General features: G+C 39.9%; 2 protein-coding genes across 3 annotated transcripts; one reads left to right on the top strand and one right to left on the bottom strand.

The window, feature by feature from the left end:
• Positions 1-23: 23 nt before the first annotated feature.
• Positions 24-9,787, bottom strand: LOC146508210 (potassium-transporting ATPase alpha chain 1). The gene is made up of 24 exons (XM_085177025.1): positions 9,588-9,787; positions 9,060-9,164; positions 8,769-8,828; positions 8,415-8,618; positions 8,109-8,222; positions 7,834-7,968; positions 7,405-7,522; positions 6,976-7,244; positions 6,696-6,774; positions 6,117-6,236; positions 5,918-6,027; positions 5,547-5,681; positions 5,239-5,431; positions 4,864-5,039; positions 4,622-4,758; positions 4,307-4,457; positions 3,868-4,036; positions 3,505-3,659; positions 3,146-3,269; positions 2,736-2,881; positions 2,483-2,616; positions 1,945-2,046; positions 1,621-1,712; positions 24-1,530 (listed from the first exon to the last, which is right to left on the bottom strand). The coding sequence occupies exons 1-24, from the start codon at positions 9,591-9,593 to the stop codon at positions 1,502-1,504; spliced, it is 3,063 nt and encodes a 1,020-aa protein (XP_085033151.1). The 5' UTR covers positions 9,594-9,787; the 3' UTR covers positions 24-1,501.
• Positions 9,788-13,086: 3,299 nt separating this feature from the next.
• tbrg4 (transforming growth factor beta regulator 4) lies at positions 13,087-19,400 on the top strand. Of its 2 annotated transcripts, none has more exons than XM_085177028.1 (11): positions 13,087-13,218; positions 13,685-14,192; positions 14,307-14,627; positions 15,333-15,507; positions 15,669-15,826; positions 15,916-16,026; positions 16,120-16,264; positions 17,594-17,836; positions 17,926-18,037; positions 18,171-18,285; positions 18,863-19,400. In XM_085177028.1, the coding sequence occupies exons 2-11, from the start codon at positions 13,773-13,775 to the stop codon at positions 18,962-18,964; spliced, it is 1,902 nt and encodes a 633-aa protein (XP_085033154.1). In that variant the 5' UTR covers positions 13,087-13,218; positions 13,685-13,772; the 3' UTR covers positions 18,965-19,400. The 2 variants fall into 2 exon arrangements, with proteins under 2 accessions (XP_085033154.1, XP_085033155.1); XM_085177029.1 differs by lacking the exon at positions 13,087-13,218 and adding an exon at positions 13,233-13,349.
• Positions 19,401-20,084: the final 684 nt, after the last annotated feature.

Raw genomic sequence — 20,084 nt, 5'->3', positions numbered from 1 at the left:
CATTTATTCACACCATCAGTAAACACTTTTCTAAAATATTTATGGTTTAAGTCGTTACTCAAGTCGTATTTAAGCGTGACGTTCACTAAATAATGGCAAAATAGACTTTAATGCAAAGTATACCTCTGTGAAAGGAAAAAGTGGAAACTCCTAAAAGGAGTCCACAAAAGAGCTGCAACACTTTTTTTTTTAATGAAACAGCAAAATATCACAGGAAATGAATTCATATCTCATGTTTGAAGACACATTATCTGTTACTGTACACAGATCATTTGTGATAGTAATACAACAAAGTTGAAAAGGCTGAAGACTAAAAAAGGGAAAAACATTTGTACCAATATTTCAAATGTAAATGATATCTAAGAACAAAAAACCCCTAATCTCAAAAAGCCCTTAAACATGGCGTTTTGAGATTAAAAATTTTGCATATTCACAACATGTAAAAAGATTCAATCTGCCACATGATTGTTTGATTTTAAACTTTAATTCATATGCTTCCCATCCTTTAAATATCAGTTCTACGTGGAATTGTTGTCAGCTTATTGGTGTTTTTCAAAAACAATTGAAATCAAATTTCTCTTGGAGAAATTCGCTTGCACACAGTGCTAAACAAATGTATTAGACCACCTCCCAGTGTAAGGTTTATGTCACAGCTGCTGCAAATTAACAGCATTCGTAGTTATCAAAATCATTTTTTATGTTTTTAATCGTCAATACACCAATGTGTGCAAGGTCTTTAATTAAAGTTATATTTGTAATGCCAAAATATCGTTGTTAGTCAAAAATTTGCAAATGTACTGTTTTGCAAAAAATCATTAATTTTGATTTTTGATTAAGATCCTAAATCAAAAAATTATTTTAATTTGAATAGAAGTCCAATGTGCCAGCTCAAATTTGGGTGTAAAAATCCAAATTGTTTATTATTTGCTTAATAAACAATATAATTTTAGTTTCAATTATTTTTTGACAAATTTCTAAAATATCTGTGTGTGCTTGTATTTATGACGGTTGCACTGCATATTAGCTATAAAGACCTCTGCCAAATTAATTTAAAAAGGTTATCCTTAACCATTAAAACTGATAACCCAACATCTGGAGTGAATCACATGTGCAGTGTTAACATTTGTGAAACACACAGTAGGTTGGAAAAGGTCAGCACACATGAAGCATATTTTATTAAAAGCTTTGAATTTTGTAATTGATTTGACAGTCATAAAATTCATTATTAATATAAATACAATGCAATCAGTCAAAGATTTGCAAAAACACACATCTGTGAAGTTTTGAAATAGTGATTAACCCTTTTTTATTTTGTCAAAAGCATTTAGGAAGTTTTGAAAATTCATAAATTTCTGAAATTAAAGGCTTTAAATACATAAATCTCAGTGAAATGCAGATAAGTGTTGAATTGGGTGACATTCTCCTGGTTTGTCATGTTCTGTGAATAAAGGATGCTTTCATGCATGTCATTGGATGAACGGCTGAAATTTCTTCTATGATCTCAGTAGTATAATTCCTGATCCCACCAACCTGTGAAATAGCAAGAGACAGATTCATCGTCATGGAATGAGAATGGCTAATTTAATGATGATTGAAGAAGAAGAAGATTTTTAAACTTACTTCCTGGGTGTCTTCTCACTCCCAACTTTCTAATCTCATCATAGACAAAGATTAAAATACCAAATGGAACTGGAACAAACCACCACTGAACCCTGAAGAGAAAATAACCCAATGTGTTAACCTTTAAATAACCTTTTGGTTATTAACAAGCAAAAATGATTGTGTAATTTAGTAAGTATAATATTAAACATTTTCTACCTATTGTTTCAATATTATGTTTTAATAAAAAATGCATTCTGTAGATTACAGACAATTTGTTTTCTAATCCAGTCTGAACTATGATTTTAAGATGGTGACCATGTAAACGAGGACCTGTGTTTTTACCTGATGGGCATAAAGTTGAAGATATTGGGCATTCCAGGGCAGTAGCAAAGCAGATTACCCAGGCAGAGCTGGAAGACTATGGCGGACACCAGGACTCGGTTCCTGCACACGAAAACATAAAATCTCCCAGTCGGATCTTGTTACAGTCACTTATTAGACCAAAGTTACCTTTATGGCAAAACACATGGAAAATTTCCCAGATAAATGTATCAAACTTGTGTTTTGTGTTTAGGAATTGCAAAATTAGTGTTTAACAAAGACTCTGTAGTCAGCTGTAGCTCTTAAGAAAAGTGGCTATACAAGCGTCTAATGTTGCCACTTTCCTGACTCTAGTTTCATGTGTTGCACTTTAAGCTCTTTTTGCATAACTTCAAGACAATCAGCAGGGTTAGCTATATTGGATAACAGTTAAACACTCAGACAGGAATTATGCTGGTTTTCTACTTTATCCTGCTTTCACAGTTACTGACAAACTAGAAATGTTCCCACTTCACATTTAGCTAGTAGCAAGTCATGGTATAGACGGGTCTTTGCTGACCTGAAGAAGCCTTGCTGGAATGCAGAGAGACGTCGTGTTTTCCTGATGAGCACATCTGCGATCTGGCAAATCTCTATACTGACGAAAAACACGGTGTAGCACGTATATTCTTGATACAGCCTCTGACTGTAGGTCTGCACACAGAGAAGAGGAAATGAGAGAGTGAGTCCTTCCATAAAAAAAATTACAAATATCCCTATTACCAAAAACACTTATAGTAACACTGAAAGTAAAACAGAAGGTCTAAACTAACCCATTCTTGTCCATAGCTGTCTTGTAAGTCTTGAAGTTTGACATCTTCCCACTGACCCCGCAGGCCAACGCATAAGAGTGGAAACCAACCCTCCTGAGCCATGGCCGTGAAATAATCAGTAAAACCTGCGTAAGACTGAATGGCTCCTAAAACAGAGATAGAATACAAAGGTTCAGAAGTTTCTAGTATGTAGATGCAGTCTAGATGTAGAACAGTATGTAGATGCAGAGAGACCAAAATAGATATTCTAAGTATTAGCAGTACCATCTCATCTGCTGCACTTTACAGGATGGACTGAGGTAGTTTTGTGTTTGTCATTCAGTTAAGGGTAACTGGGATAAGCAATTCCAATAGTAAACTGCCACTGTACTGCACGTATATTTTAATGACACAAACACTTATAGCCGCACCTATCTGGAAGTACGAATACACAGCCAGGGCTTCGTTCACTAGGCGATCACGCCGGGGGTTCCTAGGTTTAAGGTGCATGATGTCACTCTCTGCTTTCTCGTATGCCAGAGAAACAGAGGGGAACTACACCAGAGAGAGAAATAAACATACCAGATATCAGTCCAAAGCACATATGAGAGTGAAGAATATATTAATATCACTAAATCACCTACTGTTAAGGGCTAAACTGTGTGTGAGTGGTGCAAGCAAATATAGGATAACAGCAATCATCACCAGTTAAACCAAATTATCAGCATAATGACCGTAATTAAGCAATTTTCTTCCTTAAGGAACTGGTACTAATGACATAATTACTCACAATGTCAGTGGCCAGTTCAATGAACAGGATGGTGATGCAGCCGAGAGGAAGAGGCACGCTGACGGTGATGTAGACCAGATATGGAGTCAGCTCAGGAATGTTCTTTGTTAGCGTGTAGGCAATAGACTTCTTCAGGTTGTCAAAGATAAGACGGCCTACAGACACACATACACAGGTGTGACAACAAAAGGACTCAATGTGCTTTAGCTTTAACTGTTCATTGCTTAGTACAAGCAACTGCAGGATCTTTATAATTACCACAGGTTTTACCTCAAAATCAATAGTACTTTAAGTAGGAAGATATAAATTCACTCTACAAACGACCACTTTTAATACACAGCAGAGTTTCTTCTCAAGTCTCACCCTGCTCCACTCCGGTGACAATAGAAGCAAAGTTGTCATCCAGTAAGATCATGTCTGCTGCGTTCTTCGCAGCATCTGAGCCAGCGATCCCCATGGCGACGCCAATATCGGCCTTCTTAAGAGCGGGAGAGTCATTCACGCCATCACCTGTCACAGCCACAATGGAGCCCTGGGGTGGTGAAAGATGAAAACAGTCATTAACCTGAACACACTGGGTAAAATGATATGAGCAAACCAATCTCTACCCCTGCTGCTTCTTCATTCACTGTCCTCACAGGGGGGCCGTAGTAAGGTCTAATATTTAATATCTTACTGTAAGGGGACCGTAAGATATTAGCATATGCTTTTATGAAACATGTGCACAACAAGTTTAAAAGTCAGGCCGCGAGTTATGAGGTGGAGGCAGGGTAGTGAGAGGTCACAGTGTATTTGTATTTACCAAACGCTGACAGCTCTCCACAATAATCAGTTTCTGCTGAGGGGATGTTCTTGCAAACACCATCTCAGGATGGTTGCGCAGCGCCTCGTCCAATTCGTCGCTGCTCATGTCTTTCAGCTGGCCACCGCTGATCACACAAGCACGAGCTTCACTGTGCAGACACATACAATAAATATACATCGTTTATTTATTTGTCACAGACATATGCTGAATGATTGTGAGAAATAAACATTAGACTCAAATGTACAGACAGTCAAATGTATAAGCCATTGAAATGGGAATTGTTTAAACTGCGGACTGAAGCGATGCAGTCACCTCTTGTTGACTTGTTCCACTGGTATGCGCTTCCTCTGGGCAATATCCTCAACTGTTTCACTGCCTTCTGAGATGATGCCGACATTAGCTGCTATTGCCTTTGCAGTAATTGGATGGTCTCCAGTTACCATGATAACCTAAAGTTATGAGAAAAAAAAATTGCATTACGTGAGTAAAAACTATTTTTTAGAACTCAAACCATCTGAAAAACAAGCCGTTTAAGTGTGGCCATAGTAACGCACCCTGATACCAGCAGTACGGCATTTCATCACTGCATCGGGTACAGTAGCTCTTGGTGGGTCAATCATTGAGATGAGGCCAGCAAAGCACAATCCAGATGTGGGGAAATTCATGTCATCCGTTTCAAATTGATAGCCACGAGGAAACTCTTTCTCATTTAGATAAAGGTGACAGAAACCTGGGAGCGCAGGGAAGGATGGTTAAAAATACAAAACCCAAAGCACCACCAAAATTTATTATGTACTATCAATTATTACGGCCCATAAAACAAAACTGATTACAGTGAAAATGTTTTGAAAGATTTGCTCAAACCTCCAACAGTGTGTGGCGGGAAAAACAAACAACTCTAGCAACATTTCAATGAGAAGCACTCTAACCCAGTACTCTTTCTCCCAGCCCTCCCAGGTCCATGTAAGCCGTCTGAAAGGATTCGCTCCACTGCTCGTCCAGCGGCAGTTCCTGGCCTTTTACCAAAATGGTGGAGCAGCGTTCCAAAATACGTTCTGGTGCTCCCTTCATCACCAGCAGATAACGCAGGTCCAGCGGATCCTCTAGTTCATGGATAGACAGCTAAGGATCAGACAAGACAATTAAGTTAGACTCCAGGTGACCACAAAATGATCTTTTTTTTTATCATTAAGAATGCAGGGATTCATCAAGCATGACAAAATATCTCTGTTGCTACCTGAAACTTGTTGGTAGAGTTGAAAGGCACTTCCACAATTTTCTTAAAGCGGTTTCGGTAGTCCATTGTGTTTCCTACAGTGAGCTCAGTGAACTTGAGCAGAGCGGTCTCAGATGCATCTCCAACCACAATCCGCTATGAGAGGCGGTAAAAGCAATGTAATGAGAACAATAATAATAATGGGCCACCAAGCTACTATAACTTTATATAATGTTTATAAGAAAGCAAGACTAAATGCAACATTTTGCAGGGTCAGAGTTGCACTATATGCAAGCTGACTCCAAATCAAGTCAAACCAAGTTTAATTAAATAGCACAGAGTTCACGTAATTACGTACATATGAGACAGTAACACCAGAGATCATCCTGTACCTTAGGAATGGGTATTCCTTCCTGGTCCGGTTTAAATATAGCTCTGTTGCAGAGGGCTGCAACTCTCGCCAGGAAACGCCATGTCTCTGATGACTGATCAAAACTTTGACCTATGCATATTTAATTATTGTTATAGAACTGTTTACAGCAATACAACTGGGTGATTTCAAAAGGCACTGCTTTAAATGTGCTTATTTACCAGACTGATCTTCTGTGGTATCAGCAGCGTGAACGTGGTTGTCAAACCAAAGGTGAGCTACAGTCATTCTGTTCTGGGTCAGTGTGCCCGTCTTATCCGAACAGATCACTGAAGTGGAGCCTAAGCACACAAGGGTCAAAGGTTACACATGCGTCTTCTTTACGTACGAGAGACTGGATTTCATGAGGACATTTTTACGATGTTATGAATTGCATACGTCATAAACTTTTTGATAAATGGCAATAACAGTTTTTATTCATAAAACATTTCATTACATATGCTTCATATGAAAGAGAAAACATAAAAAAATGTAGGTTTATTATAACTTGAGACAGTAAAACAGCCAAAAAAAACCCAATTTAACACACTGACAGATATAAACTGTCAAGCCTGTGAAAAACCACTCAGCACGTTATTATTAACTAATATCTAAATATTGCCAAACTTGCAATGATTTTATCACCACAATTGAACTCAGTGAGACTTTAAATAATCTAATTATAAATAAAATGATCCCTTTCATCATGAAGTGATTTTATAATAAGCTGTCTTCGTTGAGTAACAGTCTGATATGCTGACCTAATGTCTCCACGGCCTCCAGGTTCTTCACAACACAGTTCTTCCTGGCAAGTCGTTTAGCAGTGAGAGACAGACAAACCTGTCAAAAAGAAACAGTTTGTTATGGGCTGGTGTGTTACTACAAAGAAGAACCGCAGAGAAAACGAGTAACTGCATTCATCTGTGTACTAATACACAACACGTGATTCTTCAAAATGAGCACTTGTAAAGCTGGGTTCTCTTATTATAAGACAGACAGGTATTTGACACACACAGATGTCATAGTAGATGTGAAACTTACAGTTACTGTAGCAAGTAGCCCTTCTGGCACATAAGCCACCACAATAGCCATGAAGAAGATCATGGCTTCCAGGAAGGCATATCCAATAAACATGGCAACCACAAAGAAGGTAAACCCAAAAAAGATCGCAAGACCAGCAATGATGTCCACAAAATGCTCAATCTCAATAGCGATAGGCGTCTTCTCGTTTCCGACACCGCTTGCTAAGCTGGCAATCCGACCGATGATGGTACGATCGCCTGTGTTAATGATCACGCCAGTGGCCACACCTGGAGAGGAGATGAGATACTGTATGTTGATTTACCGTGTTTAGTTACTGCTTTTGCTTCACAACAAACTGAAAAATATTAGCAGAAGCCATCATAGGCCTATTTTAAGCAAAGATAATGTGCTAAAGAGTACAAAAGCCAACCCTATTATCTAATGTACCTTCCAGACAGGTTGTGGAGAAGAAAGCAACGTTCCTGGTCTCCAGGGGATTCTCGTGAGTACATTCGGGGCTCCTGGTTTGTGGTTCAGACTCCCCAGTCAAGGACGAGTTGTCAACCTGGAACACAAAGTATATTTACAAAAGATTTCCTACATATCTGCATGTTGAAATCGAGATAAGAAACAAAGGTGTGCGATAATGAACCGAGCTCTTTCATGTTTTTAATTCCATTAGCCAAATAAATGTGAACCTTTTAGTGTCCCTCCATTATTCAAATCATCAACTCGTGTTATTTAAAGAAATTTTACTTTTTAAACTTTGATCATAGGCCTGCATTATAACATAGCATTATAACATTTCTAACAAAGCATCCACTGCTATAGGACAGTATCCTGTCCACAGTGCACTGCAGTATGTGTGTATTTTACCTTGCAGCCCTGACTAGTGATGATGCGAATATCAGCAGGGACTCTGTCTCCTCCTTTGATCTCCACTAGATCCCCCACCACTAGTTCGTTAGCATTGATCTGGTTCTTCTGACCATCACGGATTACTAGGGCTTGCTAATGTTGGAGAGTGGGTTGCCAGATTAGACAAGATGAAAGAGGATTAAACCATGAAGGCCAGAGAGATATAACAGAAGTCATTAATAATATAGGCCAACATTTGGTAACATTTTGACACCTGCATTTGTGCAACTTACTTGTGGAACTAGGTTTTTGAAGCTGGCAATGATGTTAGTACTCTTGAATTCTTGATAGTAACCAAAACAACCGGTTACCACGACAACAGTAATAAGGACAATGGCCAAGTACAGCTGGCGTGAGAGAGAGAGAGACAGAGGATGTTAAAATAGGATGTTGTTGCCCTCCTTCCCACAGTCTCTCTTCATTTACCTCCCAGTTCTCTCCGATACTTCCTGCTCAAATCAATTTACATGAGCCATAATGCATTCGGTTCAGTTGTACACTAAAGGAGAAGCAAGAGAAAGGGAAGAGTGCCGACTCACATCATCAAAGCTTGTGAGGTTCCCTCTTCCAAGTTCAATTCCAAAGGCGATGAAGCAGATAACAGCGGCAACCCACATGAGACACTGGAGGCCTCCAGCCAGCTGCCTGGCAAACTTCACATACTCAGGAGTTCCTTTAGGAGGCTTCAGCTCATTAAGACCATCTCTCTCCAAGACCTCTCGGGCGAATGAGGAAGTCAAGCCCTGTGGATGGAGTACAGAGCAAGACATGAAAAAAAGTGAACTTTAAAAAAGGACAGAGGAACTGCTTTTGTCTTGTTTAATGTTGCATAATAAATAATAAATAAACAAGAGTAAAAACAAGACTGAAATAAAAGATGAGAAATGTCTTACTTTATCGACACTGGTGGTGTACCTGATTTCAAGCTCTTCAATTGTTATTTCATGGTCATCCTGCAGAAGGAGACAGACAAAATTACAGATTCAGAAATCTTCCAAAGGGGAGATAGGAGTGAGGTTATGTACTCATATCTAAATTGATGCATTTTGGTCAGATCTCAACAGCAGCTGGAATAAGTCATAAAAGTCACGTGGAAAGTGATAGGGCCTTTATTCAACTAACGCCCAATCCTTTCTATATGATTAAAGGTGATAAAAGAACAGAGCTTTCTTAAAATCACTCACTATATCCATTTCTTTTTTCATGCCCTCCAGCTTTTCCTTCTTCTTCATCTTTTTCTTCTTCTTCTTGTCCATGTCGCCATTCATTTCGAACATGTCGTATGAGTCCTGAATGCAGGTAGATATGGAAACAATAATTTTTGATGGTGAAGAGACCAAAACAAAAATAATTTCATACATTTGGTATACACAGCACCCTTCAATGTGACCTTTGTATTGCTAACATTAAATACTTCTTAAATGAGTTTTGTGTTAAATTATTTTTTTACCACTTCATTACAAAACCCACAGATGAACTGTACAGTTAGATAAATAATATTTATGTATTTATGTATATACCTGAAATTATGTATTGCTAATTTCAACTGAGGCATTTCTGTATACTGCACAGTTATTTATAGACATCTATAAACATATACGCTTTTTTGAACCCATTCCCAAATATACCAGAAACTACAAAACGGTCCATTTTATTCTTATATTAGATCGACCTGCTGCTCTTTTTCACACATAATATTCTGTGTCACCTACCTTCATGGTTGCAGGTATGACAGGGGAAGGTTCTCCTAAATCAATGGAGGTCCACACCACTCGGTCCTTCTTTGCCCCCGAAATTTTGTCACTTAAGGTACAGTCCCGAACACGCGCCCTGTTTCTCACTCTCTCTCTCACACACACACGATCATATACACACACACACAATGGTCTGAGACAGAACACATTTTCTGGGAAAGGTTTTTATACCTCAAAAAGTCCTTTTAATTTGCACATGCGCACTCACACTGCTGGAAATAGACTCGTGTTTATCAAGCAGCCTGCGTAAAATGTCACCTCTAGTCAGGTTACACGGAACACACACACACACACACACTAGCTTATGATATGAGTGAAACTGTATTGTGTATCTCTTATCTAACCCATGTTTTTCCTGATAAACTGCATGAAATTAAAAGCAAGGAACAGTGAAGGTTAATAGATACCAATGTCATTCTAACCACATAACCTTAACATTGCAGTGCACCCACTACCTCCCAATATTGAACAACAATCCACTTTACATTGATAGATTCAGATAAATTCAGACATCTAATTGACTGAATTATTGAAAATAATTCACTGATTATTACTAATTACATAAGTATATAACAAAATGTAGTTCTGATGGCAAAGATATGAAAAAACAGACATAACTAAAATTCACAGCCTAACAGCTGTGCCACAGGACCAGACAGCCAATGACGGCCTGCAGCTCCACAAAGCAAAATACAAACAGAAACATCAGAGGGGAAATTGCCTGCAGCTTGTGTTAATCAGCTGTCACACCTGCTGCCAATCTCAGCTTATCCGCGGTGCTGGAGCAGGTTACCTCGACCACAGAGGAAGGTTAATGGTGTCAGCGTGTTCACTGATGTCGCTTGCCTCCCGCTGCAAGCTGAGTGTCGCAGAGACTGGCACTGTGACAGCTCATGCTCGTTCGGTCTAAGCCCATATCCTCCTCCGTTAACAGCATTAACCCCAAACTACCACCACATGTTATTAATGCACAGGTGTGGAATGTGGTTGCCTTTTATGTTCGTTTGTGATTCCTACAGCTGCATCACAGCACTAAAAATAAAAAGTAAAGCAAAAAAAACCCCCAAAAACATGAGCACTAGATCACATATATGTGCTTTACCAAATAGCTAAAGAACCCATTCAAATATGCATGTGATATGTGAGTATCTGGGTCTATTATCTGCTATATTAATGTCAATGAGATGATGCAAATTAATTTTACCAGTTCCTTCTACCTTATTCTGAATCACCACCTTTACTGGCTATTTGATTTTTAAACATTAGCAATTGCAAATCAATCGATTTAATCCAAATCAAAAAACTGTAATGATGAATAGGCTATGTGGTTAATAAGTACAAAAAAAGATTTAGCTTGTATAGAGACCGTCGTGTTGAGGGACAAAACGTTTAGTAGTTTTGACTCAGTTTGGACTTTGCTTATCAGATATTAGATTGGAAAGACACAAAGAAGAAAAAATAGGATTGTAATTTTTAGAAATACATTTAAAAGTAATAAATGGACAGTTCAGAGTTGATTTATGTATCAATATATACTTTAACTATAATAGCCTGTGGTTATGTACCAAACGGAGTTAAGGTCATACTGTCCCTTACCTGTTCCTACGTAGAACTCTTTGCATGCTGCGTAAATAAAAAGATAAATAGCAGGTACGATAAGCTGTGGGAGTCAATATTATACCACACTGTATAATAGTCTGTACAACAGTGGTTAGATAATCAAAGTAATTTTATCAGCTCTAAGAACACAGTGCTGGAGGTTGGATAGGTGAGGGGAAACTCTCTGCTCAGATTGTCGTCTGCAGGGCCCAAATATGACAGAGCCTCTGCCGTGTTTTTACAGATGTCTGCAGACACTCATTGTTGTACCACTCTCCCTTCCTCATTTATACATACTGACAATGGCTTGAACGCAAAATTTCAAGTTTTTAAATATTGCTCCATCAGACCTCTCGCCACTGATTTTTGTTCAGTTTTTGTGTAATTTGACATATATCAGCCTTTTCTCCCTGTTTCCCTTCCTTAAGCATGTCTTCATTACAGCCAACCTTGCACAGAGACCATTTGTGATGAGGCTCTAGCAAACAGTAGATGGGTAGAATAAAGGTTCAGATGCATATCTCATGTTCTGTATCAGGACTTTGCTTAATTGTTTCCAATTTCATGAGAACATGACTTTCAGATACTATTCATCTGTTGTAAATAGTGTTTTGGGCTGCTACTTATTCTTTTGTCCTCCATCCAGGGCTGAACTCTTAGTCGAGGTGGCTCACCATGATTACTCAGTATATATTTATTATTGAAACTGACACAAGTTTTAGTCAGTTGGTACTATAAGCAGTGGCCATTCACTGGTCAAGTAGCCATTCATTTTGCCTGAACCCTTGAACTTCTCCCTTCCTTATTATGTCCCTCCATCTATTTTCTTACCGAGTTAATTTAGCCCCTCCTTTGTCTCTTCCTCACTCTGTTGTTGGGGCTGCTGTCCCGCCTCCTGCACTTCTCCATGACTAATGCTAACAACAGCAGCCTCCTGTGACTGTGAGAAAGTCACCATAAAAGGTTTGTATTTTGTTTGATTTTGCTGGTACTGTGTGTGTGTGTGTGTGTGTGTTTGTTTGTTTGGTTGTTTTTCTCTCTCTCTCAGCTTTTCAGATCCACCTTTTCACCACTTTCATTAGACTTTCCATTGGCCCATTAAATCCCGGTATGCCACACTCAGACCGTCCAGCCCTGCCTCCACCGCTCTGGTTTCCCCAAGTTTTTGTTTATGCTGTAGCTCTTTGGAAATCACTTTGCCTGTCAAAATGGTAACCTACAATAATATAGAAAATAAAATGGGAACTAGTGATGTTTTTTTTTTTTTGCCTAAAGATAGCATTTAAAATTAGTTCTTTGCTAAGTTGTCTGTTATGTGTAGACACAGCACTGGTTCACTCCTTTTTGAATGATTCTTTGGTCAATGTTAAGTGGCTGATCAAAAACAAAAAAAAGAAGAAGAAGAAAAAGAGAAAGCCCAATTCCTGTGAAAATGGCCAGGTACAAGGACAGTGCTGACGAATGAAAAAGCAGCCAATGTCGAAAGATTGACTGACCCTCAGAAAATCTGTAGAACTATTGCTCAAGAAGGAAAAAAAATGTAAGCAAAATATAAAAAAGTAATGCAATGGGTGGTTCAAGAGTTTTGCACAGTGCTTTCTCCTGTCAAGTGTGATGAGAGCGTTCACACCAACTGTGACGGTAAACTAAGTAGCTTGCAAATAAGACAGATTTGCCCTGAATGTGAGCTTCATTTCATTCATGAACTGGTGAACGTTTGGATTTGATTTATATAGAAATGCATTACATTATAAAATAGATTTAAATAAAAGGCTGGTTTTTGTCCAACAATAAAGTCAAACACATGTTTTGCACTATTGAACGCGACCTGGACTCTCGATTCTTGTCGGGCGACTCGAAACATTTCCAGCCAATGACAGCGACATCCGCTGATCACGTGACAGCGTCCGACGACGTCAATTTTCTGCGACCACCTCTCCTAGACACTTTCCATGTGAACCACTTTCGCCAAAATGATCGTAAATTAAAGGTAAGCCTTTTGTTATTTGGGTAGCCGGTGAAACCGTGCAGTGAGTCTGCTCTCCGACGAACAGACACGAATATTATCAGCGGAGGTAGATGGAAGACCGGCGTTTCACTGCGCCTCTTCCTCTCTACAAGGTCAGGATTCAACGTTACATGACAAGACCAGCGTATTCTCTCTGGCTGCCGGGTTCCGTGTAAAGAAGATGGGTTTTAATCAGCGTTACAGTAGCATGTACTGCAGAGCTAGGTTTAGCTGCATTATTGACGAAGAAAAACTGCGTACCACTGGTTACACAACCACTTTTATCACCATTAGCGACGCTGTTCAGGAAATCTGTATCACAAGTAGAAGATGAAACATGGCTAAAGCATTTGGCGGACTTGAAAATGTGTTAACTTGTAGTGAGATTTAAAAGGCGACCCTTTTCTTATAGCCACACTTAATGTTGAATTCTCTACTGCCCCCTCAGGTTTAAAAGTGAGATGGTGACACCAGCTGCTGAGCCGTGAGAAAGCCCTTCTTTACTGTCTTTAGCCGCTCTCTGTCTCTCAGACTCCATGGCTGGCCGCCTCCTGGGCAGATGTGCCCGTCTGCTCTGCAGGTCCTCCTCTCAGGCCTCGGCTGCTGCTGCTCGCCTACCTCTATCTGCTGCTGGGCCTGCAGAGTTTCAAAGAGCCAAGGGCTGGCCATGGCTCACAGAGAGGTCAATGTGTGAAAGAACAGCAGTTATCAAAGAAGACCACTATTCAGTGAGCCCTACTCGCACACAGCTGGACGAATCGGTGGACAAGGCAACAGTGCCAGAGGACATCCTGTCTGCTTGGGAAAAGTATGGAGGTAATGGTAATCAAGCTGCCACCGCTCTCATGAAGTGGGCCCAGCTGGTACTAAAAACCAAGGGAAAGTTTAAGGAACAACAACCAGAACTGATGATGGATTCAAGGCTCCTGGATATGATGAATACCTTATCTCGGCAGGTACATGAGTGAAGTGCACTAGCTCTGCCCTCATCTGTTAAAGTTATCAACATTCAAAAGGATTTTAAGCTTGTTTGTTGAGATAAATATCTCATTTATCTTTGTGTATTCTAGGTGGCCTCTGTGTGGAACAGCAGTCTAGTGTCTGTCTTGCGAACTCTCTGGATTATGGGCGTTTCCCCCGGTGATCCGGTGCTCAGTTCTGTCCAGACAGAAGTCCTGTGGAGAATTCGAAGGCTGACGTACAGACAGCTGGGCTACTTGGTAGACTGGGGAGCAGGCAGGAAAGGTCAGCAGGATGTGGAACTAGTGAACGCTACGCTTAAACAACTTGAACTGCGCTGGACTGAGATTGATGATACGAAAACTGTCAGTGCGCTGATATCCAAAGGAGAACGCATGTCGCCAAGCTTGATGGACCGACTGGAGGACAAGGTATCAGACTTCAAACAACGGTCACCTTTAAAACACGGTTAAAGTTCCAGTTTTGAAGTTTCAAGTTTTAATGTCAGTGTTTTAGGCAGATTTCTGTGTTTAAAAGTTTGACCATTCTTACTGGGTTAAAGTCATTTACATGCAATCCCTTGAGATTGCTAAATGGAGAAAGCATGTGTGAAATTTTATATATATATTATAGAAAAAGTTGAAATATTAATGTGTTGATTAGAAATGATAAAAATGATTGTGTCTGTATTGGCAGCACAGTGAAAGTAACTTAGAGTTAGACACTATATCCATATAAATAAAACTCTGTACAGAGATTTTACCTAGTAAAAGGCAGTGATACAGTCATCTTCTTCTTTCATTTAAGTTCTTTTGGAGTATAAATATAACCTAAGAGTGGGATATGTTAAAATATTTTGCCTCCGCTTACTGTCATTTTCCTCTGTGCATTTCTTCTAGTATTATTTTAATGTTTTCATCTAACTTACTATTATCATTTTTATATTATTACTCCATTCCCTAATTATTATTATTATTGTTTTTATTCTTCTTGAATTACTTGTGTTGTTTCTTTGTTAATTTTAATTGCTTATGCAGCTGGGCAAGATCAGTTGTGTTTAATGTGCTATATGAATACACTGATTTGACTTGACATATATTGAAATCATATAAAGGATCCTCTTTCTCCACTTTTAGGCTTTGGAGCTTGCAGAGGGCTTTTCAGGAGAAGATATTCGCAAAGTCTGTGTATCTTTGGCAGCTCAGAGTCGCAGAAGCGTCCCACTTCTCAGGGCTCTGTCCTACCACCTTCTCCAGAAACCCTCGGCAGAGTTCACCACACCTTTGATAATGGACATGGCCTTTGCATACGGTAATCACACCATAAATAATAGGCTATGCATGTGTTATCATCACAAGTCTTTATATTAGGTTTGATAAACCTGATGAAAGAGGTTTGGTTGTGTTTTGTATATGACTGTCTGCTCACACACTCTGCACTGCTAACAACAGAACCTTTATCATTGCTTTTAGGGAAGCTGAGTTTCCACCATTCTCAGGTATTTCAGCGAATGGCCTCAGAGTTATTACCCAGAGTCCCTGAGCTCAGTTCTGCTGACATCACACGCTGTGCTAAGTCACTTGGTTTTCTCAAATGGCTCCATATGCCTCTCTTTGAAGCCTTTGCTGAGGTGAGTAATCAGCCCCTGATAAAAGTCATTTTCAAAACATTGTGCATCTGTGATCTTAAATTCTCTCTCTATACATTTTGTTTTATCAGCACTACACAGCAAACAGCAACAAGTATACTACTTCTCAGCTGTGTAATCTGCTCATGACTTTTGCCAGACTGGGCTTTCAGCCCAGCAAAGGAGAAGACTTCTTTAACAAGGTGCTAATGTCATTAAAGGCTTTTTGTTGATTGTGCACATTTCGTTCTGCTTCCTAACTGAAACGATTGCTCTCTGTGCTGTTTTGATTAAAGGTGCACTCTGTGTTGGAGAAGGCTCTCTCAGGCCTGGAACCCTTTCTGAAAACGGATGTGGTTTGGTCTCTGTGTGTGCTACAGAAGGCCAAACCCCACTATCTCATTCCCCTCATACAGCAAAATCACGTTTCCAAACTTTCAGGTAAGACTCAGTACTGTGTGTGAGTTTATCCTCAATTCTCAGTTCTGCAGATATGCGCTTTATATGACACAGCAGGCTCACACAAGTAAATCAGGTTTCCTCTAAATTGTCAGACGTTCAGGGTGAAATACGTGGCCTGCTCCTTTAAAGTAGGAGAGGCTGGTCAATGTGCTTCAGGTAACTGATAAGGAAGCCCCTATCACATTACCAAAATTCCTGGTATGCGTTGAGGCAGAAACAACAGATGATAACAGCAGGACATCCAATCAGACCCAGAAAACCAGCACAAAGATTGTTTTGCCAAATAAACAGAGGAAAGAGATACTGGCTGAAAGTTTTACAAGCTGAAACATGGAGGAAATGTTCACCACAGCTGTCATGGAGACCGATACATAAAGCAGCTCAAAGATTGTAAACTAAATAGTCATACCACAATAAAGAGCTGACAGGAACATGTTGGCATGGGATACTTTTTTAGTGCAGTTGATTCATTTTATTCTGACTTTATGTGCATTACAATAATTGAATGCTTGTTTTACCTTAAGTGCAAACTTCTTAAAGTATATTTAAAAGAAAATGGAATTTAGATACAAAATATGATACTGTTCCCTTAAAAATAAATACTGAGCTGCCTTGGTGGCGGTCTGCGTTCTCTGAGTCTCTCCTGTATTTTATGTTGTATTTGTTCAGTTTTTGAGAGATTTTGAGTTTGTTCGGTTGCTACCTTTGCAAGGTCTCCCGTGTAAAACCAGATTTGATCTCAGTGGTACTTTTTTGTTAAATAAAGGGAAATGAAAATGAATTGACCCCGTAGTTTTCTTAATCACAGGTTTTGGCCCTAACTGTGGTTGGTGTGCACAAACAAAGACAATTGTATAGACCTCTTACTACTCACAGTAGCTGGTGAAGTAGAGCTGAGTGACTGAATCAATGTAACTGCAATGCAGGGATGCTAACCACGAAACTGTCTGGGCTATATAGGCAAGACAGGAAGGACATTTTTAAGGAAAAAAAGATATATATAAAAGACCTCAGATTTCTCTGATTCCCATCTTTTTTTTCTCTTTTTTTAACATTGTGTTGTAGTGTCTTTCTGGGCATTTATGGTTAACTACCTAAATACCATTCCTGCTCAGCAGATGGCAGTACCACACCACTATACTTCTGACAGGACAAGATTGATCATCAGTCCCATTTTCCTGTAGAGACAAAAAATTGCTTTGTTTCCTCAAACCTTCTTGTAAGGGTTTTGGAAGCCCTGTTGCCAGTGAGTTGTCGTCACTCATCCTCTCTTTCCTTTGTGTTTTTTTTTTTTTCTCCTCACTATAGAAGGAAGTCCAGCTCGAGCAGAGAACTACAAACTGAAGCTCTTGCATATCGCTGCTACTCTCAGCTTGGAGCATCCTGGTTCTTTGGATACTCTGTCCTCTCAGAGTGTCCCTTCTTTCCCGGCCAGCAGCTCTCCCCTGTCCCCTCTGCAGAGAACCCTGAGAGAAACATTACTGAAGTTTGTGGGCGGGAGGTCAGAGGCCCTTCGCATTGGTGTTGATACAGTGTATGGATGGACTATTGGTAAGGAGATATAATAAGCCTGGAGATATAATATGAGATTACATGCATCATCACTACTAGAGCGGTTTTGTTTTTTATGTTGTTCTCAGATGGTGAGCTGGTCGTGGATGCTGACAACAAACCAGTTGACATGGTAACAATAAAAGCCCCTCATCTACCAAGCGGAGGAGGAGATCAGGCTTTACCCACAGGAGCACGACGGTGAGTCATAGGGAAGAGTCATGTGGCTTTGGGTACTTAAAGATGTATTTTGAGCTTTTTAATGTTGCAGCATCTTTTGCTCCAGGAATCTAAATATATTTGTCCTCCTGTTTCCCCACATATGTTTTTTTAGGGTAGCTTTCCTATCTTGGGAATTTCCCAACTTTGGCTCAAAGAGTAAAGACCTTCTGGGACGTTTTGTCATGATGAGGCGACATCTTCAGTTGGCTGGCTTCATCACAGTAGAGGTGAGTAGAAGCCAGCATTGTAGCAGTGCCTGAGATGGTGGTGTTTTTCCCCCCCACAGTGACTGAATAATTTTCTCTATATAGGCTGAACAGCTCTGTTTGTTCTTTAGATTAGTTTTTCTTATTGCCCAAACTCAGACACGCACTAAAGCCAACTGAAATAGAGATCTTCTGTTTTTTTCTCTGCTCGTGAGCAATATTTCAAAGAAAAGAAGCAGAGAACCAGCACTGCCGCTGCTGCTGTTTCTGTCAGGCTGATTGTGTGCAAACAATGGAGCTAATACTTGTAGAGCTGAGAGTCAGGTGGGCCCCACTGCAGTCTGTGGTATAAATAGAGCTCCAGCCGCAGCTCTGCCTCATCTAGGCCAATCCAAGCTCTGTCTCTTCTCTCATCTAGGACAATCCAACAGTGGACTCACTTGCTTGTCAGGTTGCAGTGTTTCAGACTGTATTAACTGACCAACTATATGAATCTAAGAGTGAAAACCAACATTTTATTTTAAATATACATCTTTAATGGTGACAGATGGTCATCAGCTCTGTAAACACATGCTTTGTCTGTTTTATTTTCTTTCAGGTGCCGTATTACGAGTGGCTGGAGCTCAAGACAGAGTGGCAGAAATTAGCCTACCTCAAAGATAAAATGGGGAAGGCGGTGGCCGAGGACATGGCCAAGTGAACTGGGCAACATTTGCAGGCTCAGCTAAATCGGAGCTTTCCCAATCAAATGTGGGACCACCGGGAATACACACACCCACGTTCACACATTCAGAACAGAGCAGCATTGCAGAGAAGCTCTCATATACTGGCACGAAAAAAAGAAAAGGGAAAAAAATAAAGCATATTTTCCATCTGGTTCCCTTGGAAACGTGTGGGGCTTTCCCTGTTTCCATGGTGACAGTGATAAAGAGGCGAGAGGCTGAAATGAACACAACGGCTTCTGCAGAAATTTTATGATCGAGGACTAAGTCATCAGTGGTGACAAGGCAAAACTGAAGCAGCACGGCTGTGTTTCAATTTGTTCCTAATGTGCTCAGCGTCAGGGCGTGAATATACTGAGATAACTTATCTCTGAATGTGTGTCATCTTGTGATGGAATAAATTGTTTTATTTAATTTTTGTTTTACCTCCCTTTGTGTTTTAATGCTGTTGCATTCGTTTGCTTTGAGTGGCACTCAGATACAAGATGCTCAATTCTGTGTTTTGCAGCAGGTTTGCACATCACTCTCGTGTGTGTGTGTGTGTGTGTGAGATTCTTCTCACTGCTGTGTCAGATAAAAGGACGAGTCATTTGATGTCCAGATTTTCTGTATTGAGCGGCAACATGAATTTTGTGAATGCGTTATCTCTTAAATAACTCCACCGCATTTGAATTAATTTTTCCAAGCTTCATATGCATGTGCATTAATGTGCATGTTTACTGAAGCCCAGCAGTACTGCCACGATAAAACATGCTAGGGTAAGGTTCACTGATTAAACACTTTGCTCACTTGAAACTGCTTACACATCATCATGGGCAGCTGCAGCAGCTCTCAGCTCAGAGGCTGTTGTGGCGTATAAAGGAAGACTGACAACTGCAAACCAGGGCAGAGGAGAGAACTTAACGATGGTTAAAGCACTGCGTGGAGAAAACCAGAGCCAAGAATGAGGCAGCAAGAAAGAAAATATTACTTAACTCGAATGCCCTTTCCAAAGAAATCGATTTGAGATTGCTGCTTCTTCTCTCCTTTGTTTCCTGCTCTTTAAAAGTTGCAGCTTAATGGTGTTAAGCAAAATTTCAAGATAAAAGTAAGAGTAAG

The sequence above is a fragment of the Neolamprologus multifasciatus genome, chromosome 11, assembly GCF_963576455.1.
Source record: "Neolamprologus multifasciatus chromosome 11, fNeoMul1.2, whole genome shotgun sequence".
Taxonomy (NCBI): Eukaryota; Metazoa; Chordata; class Actinopteri; order Cichliformes; family Cichlidae; genus Neolamprologus; species Neolamprologus multifasciatus.
Note: the sequence above shows the minus strand (reverse complement) of the source record. Positions and strands in the feature narration are given on the sequence as shown.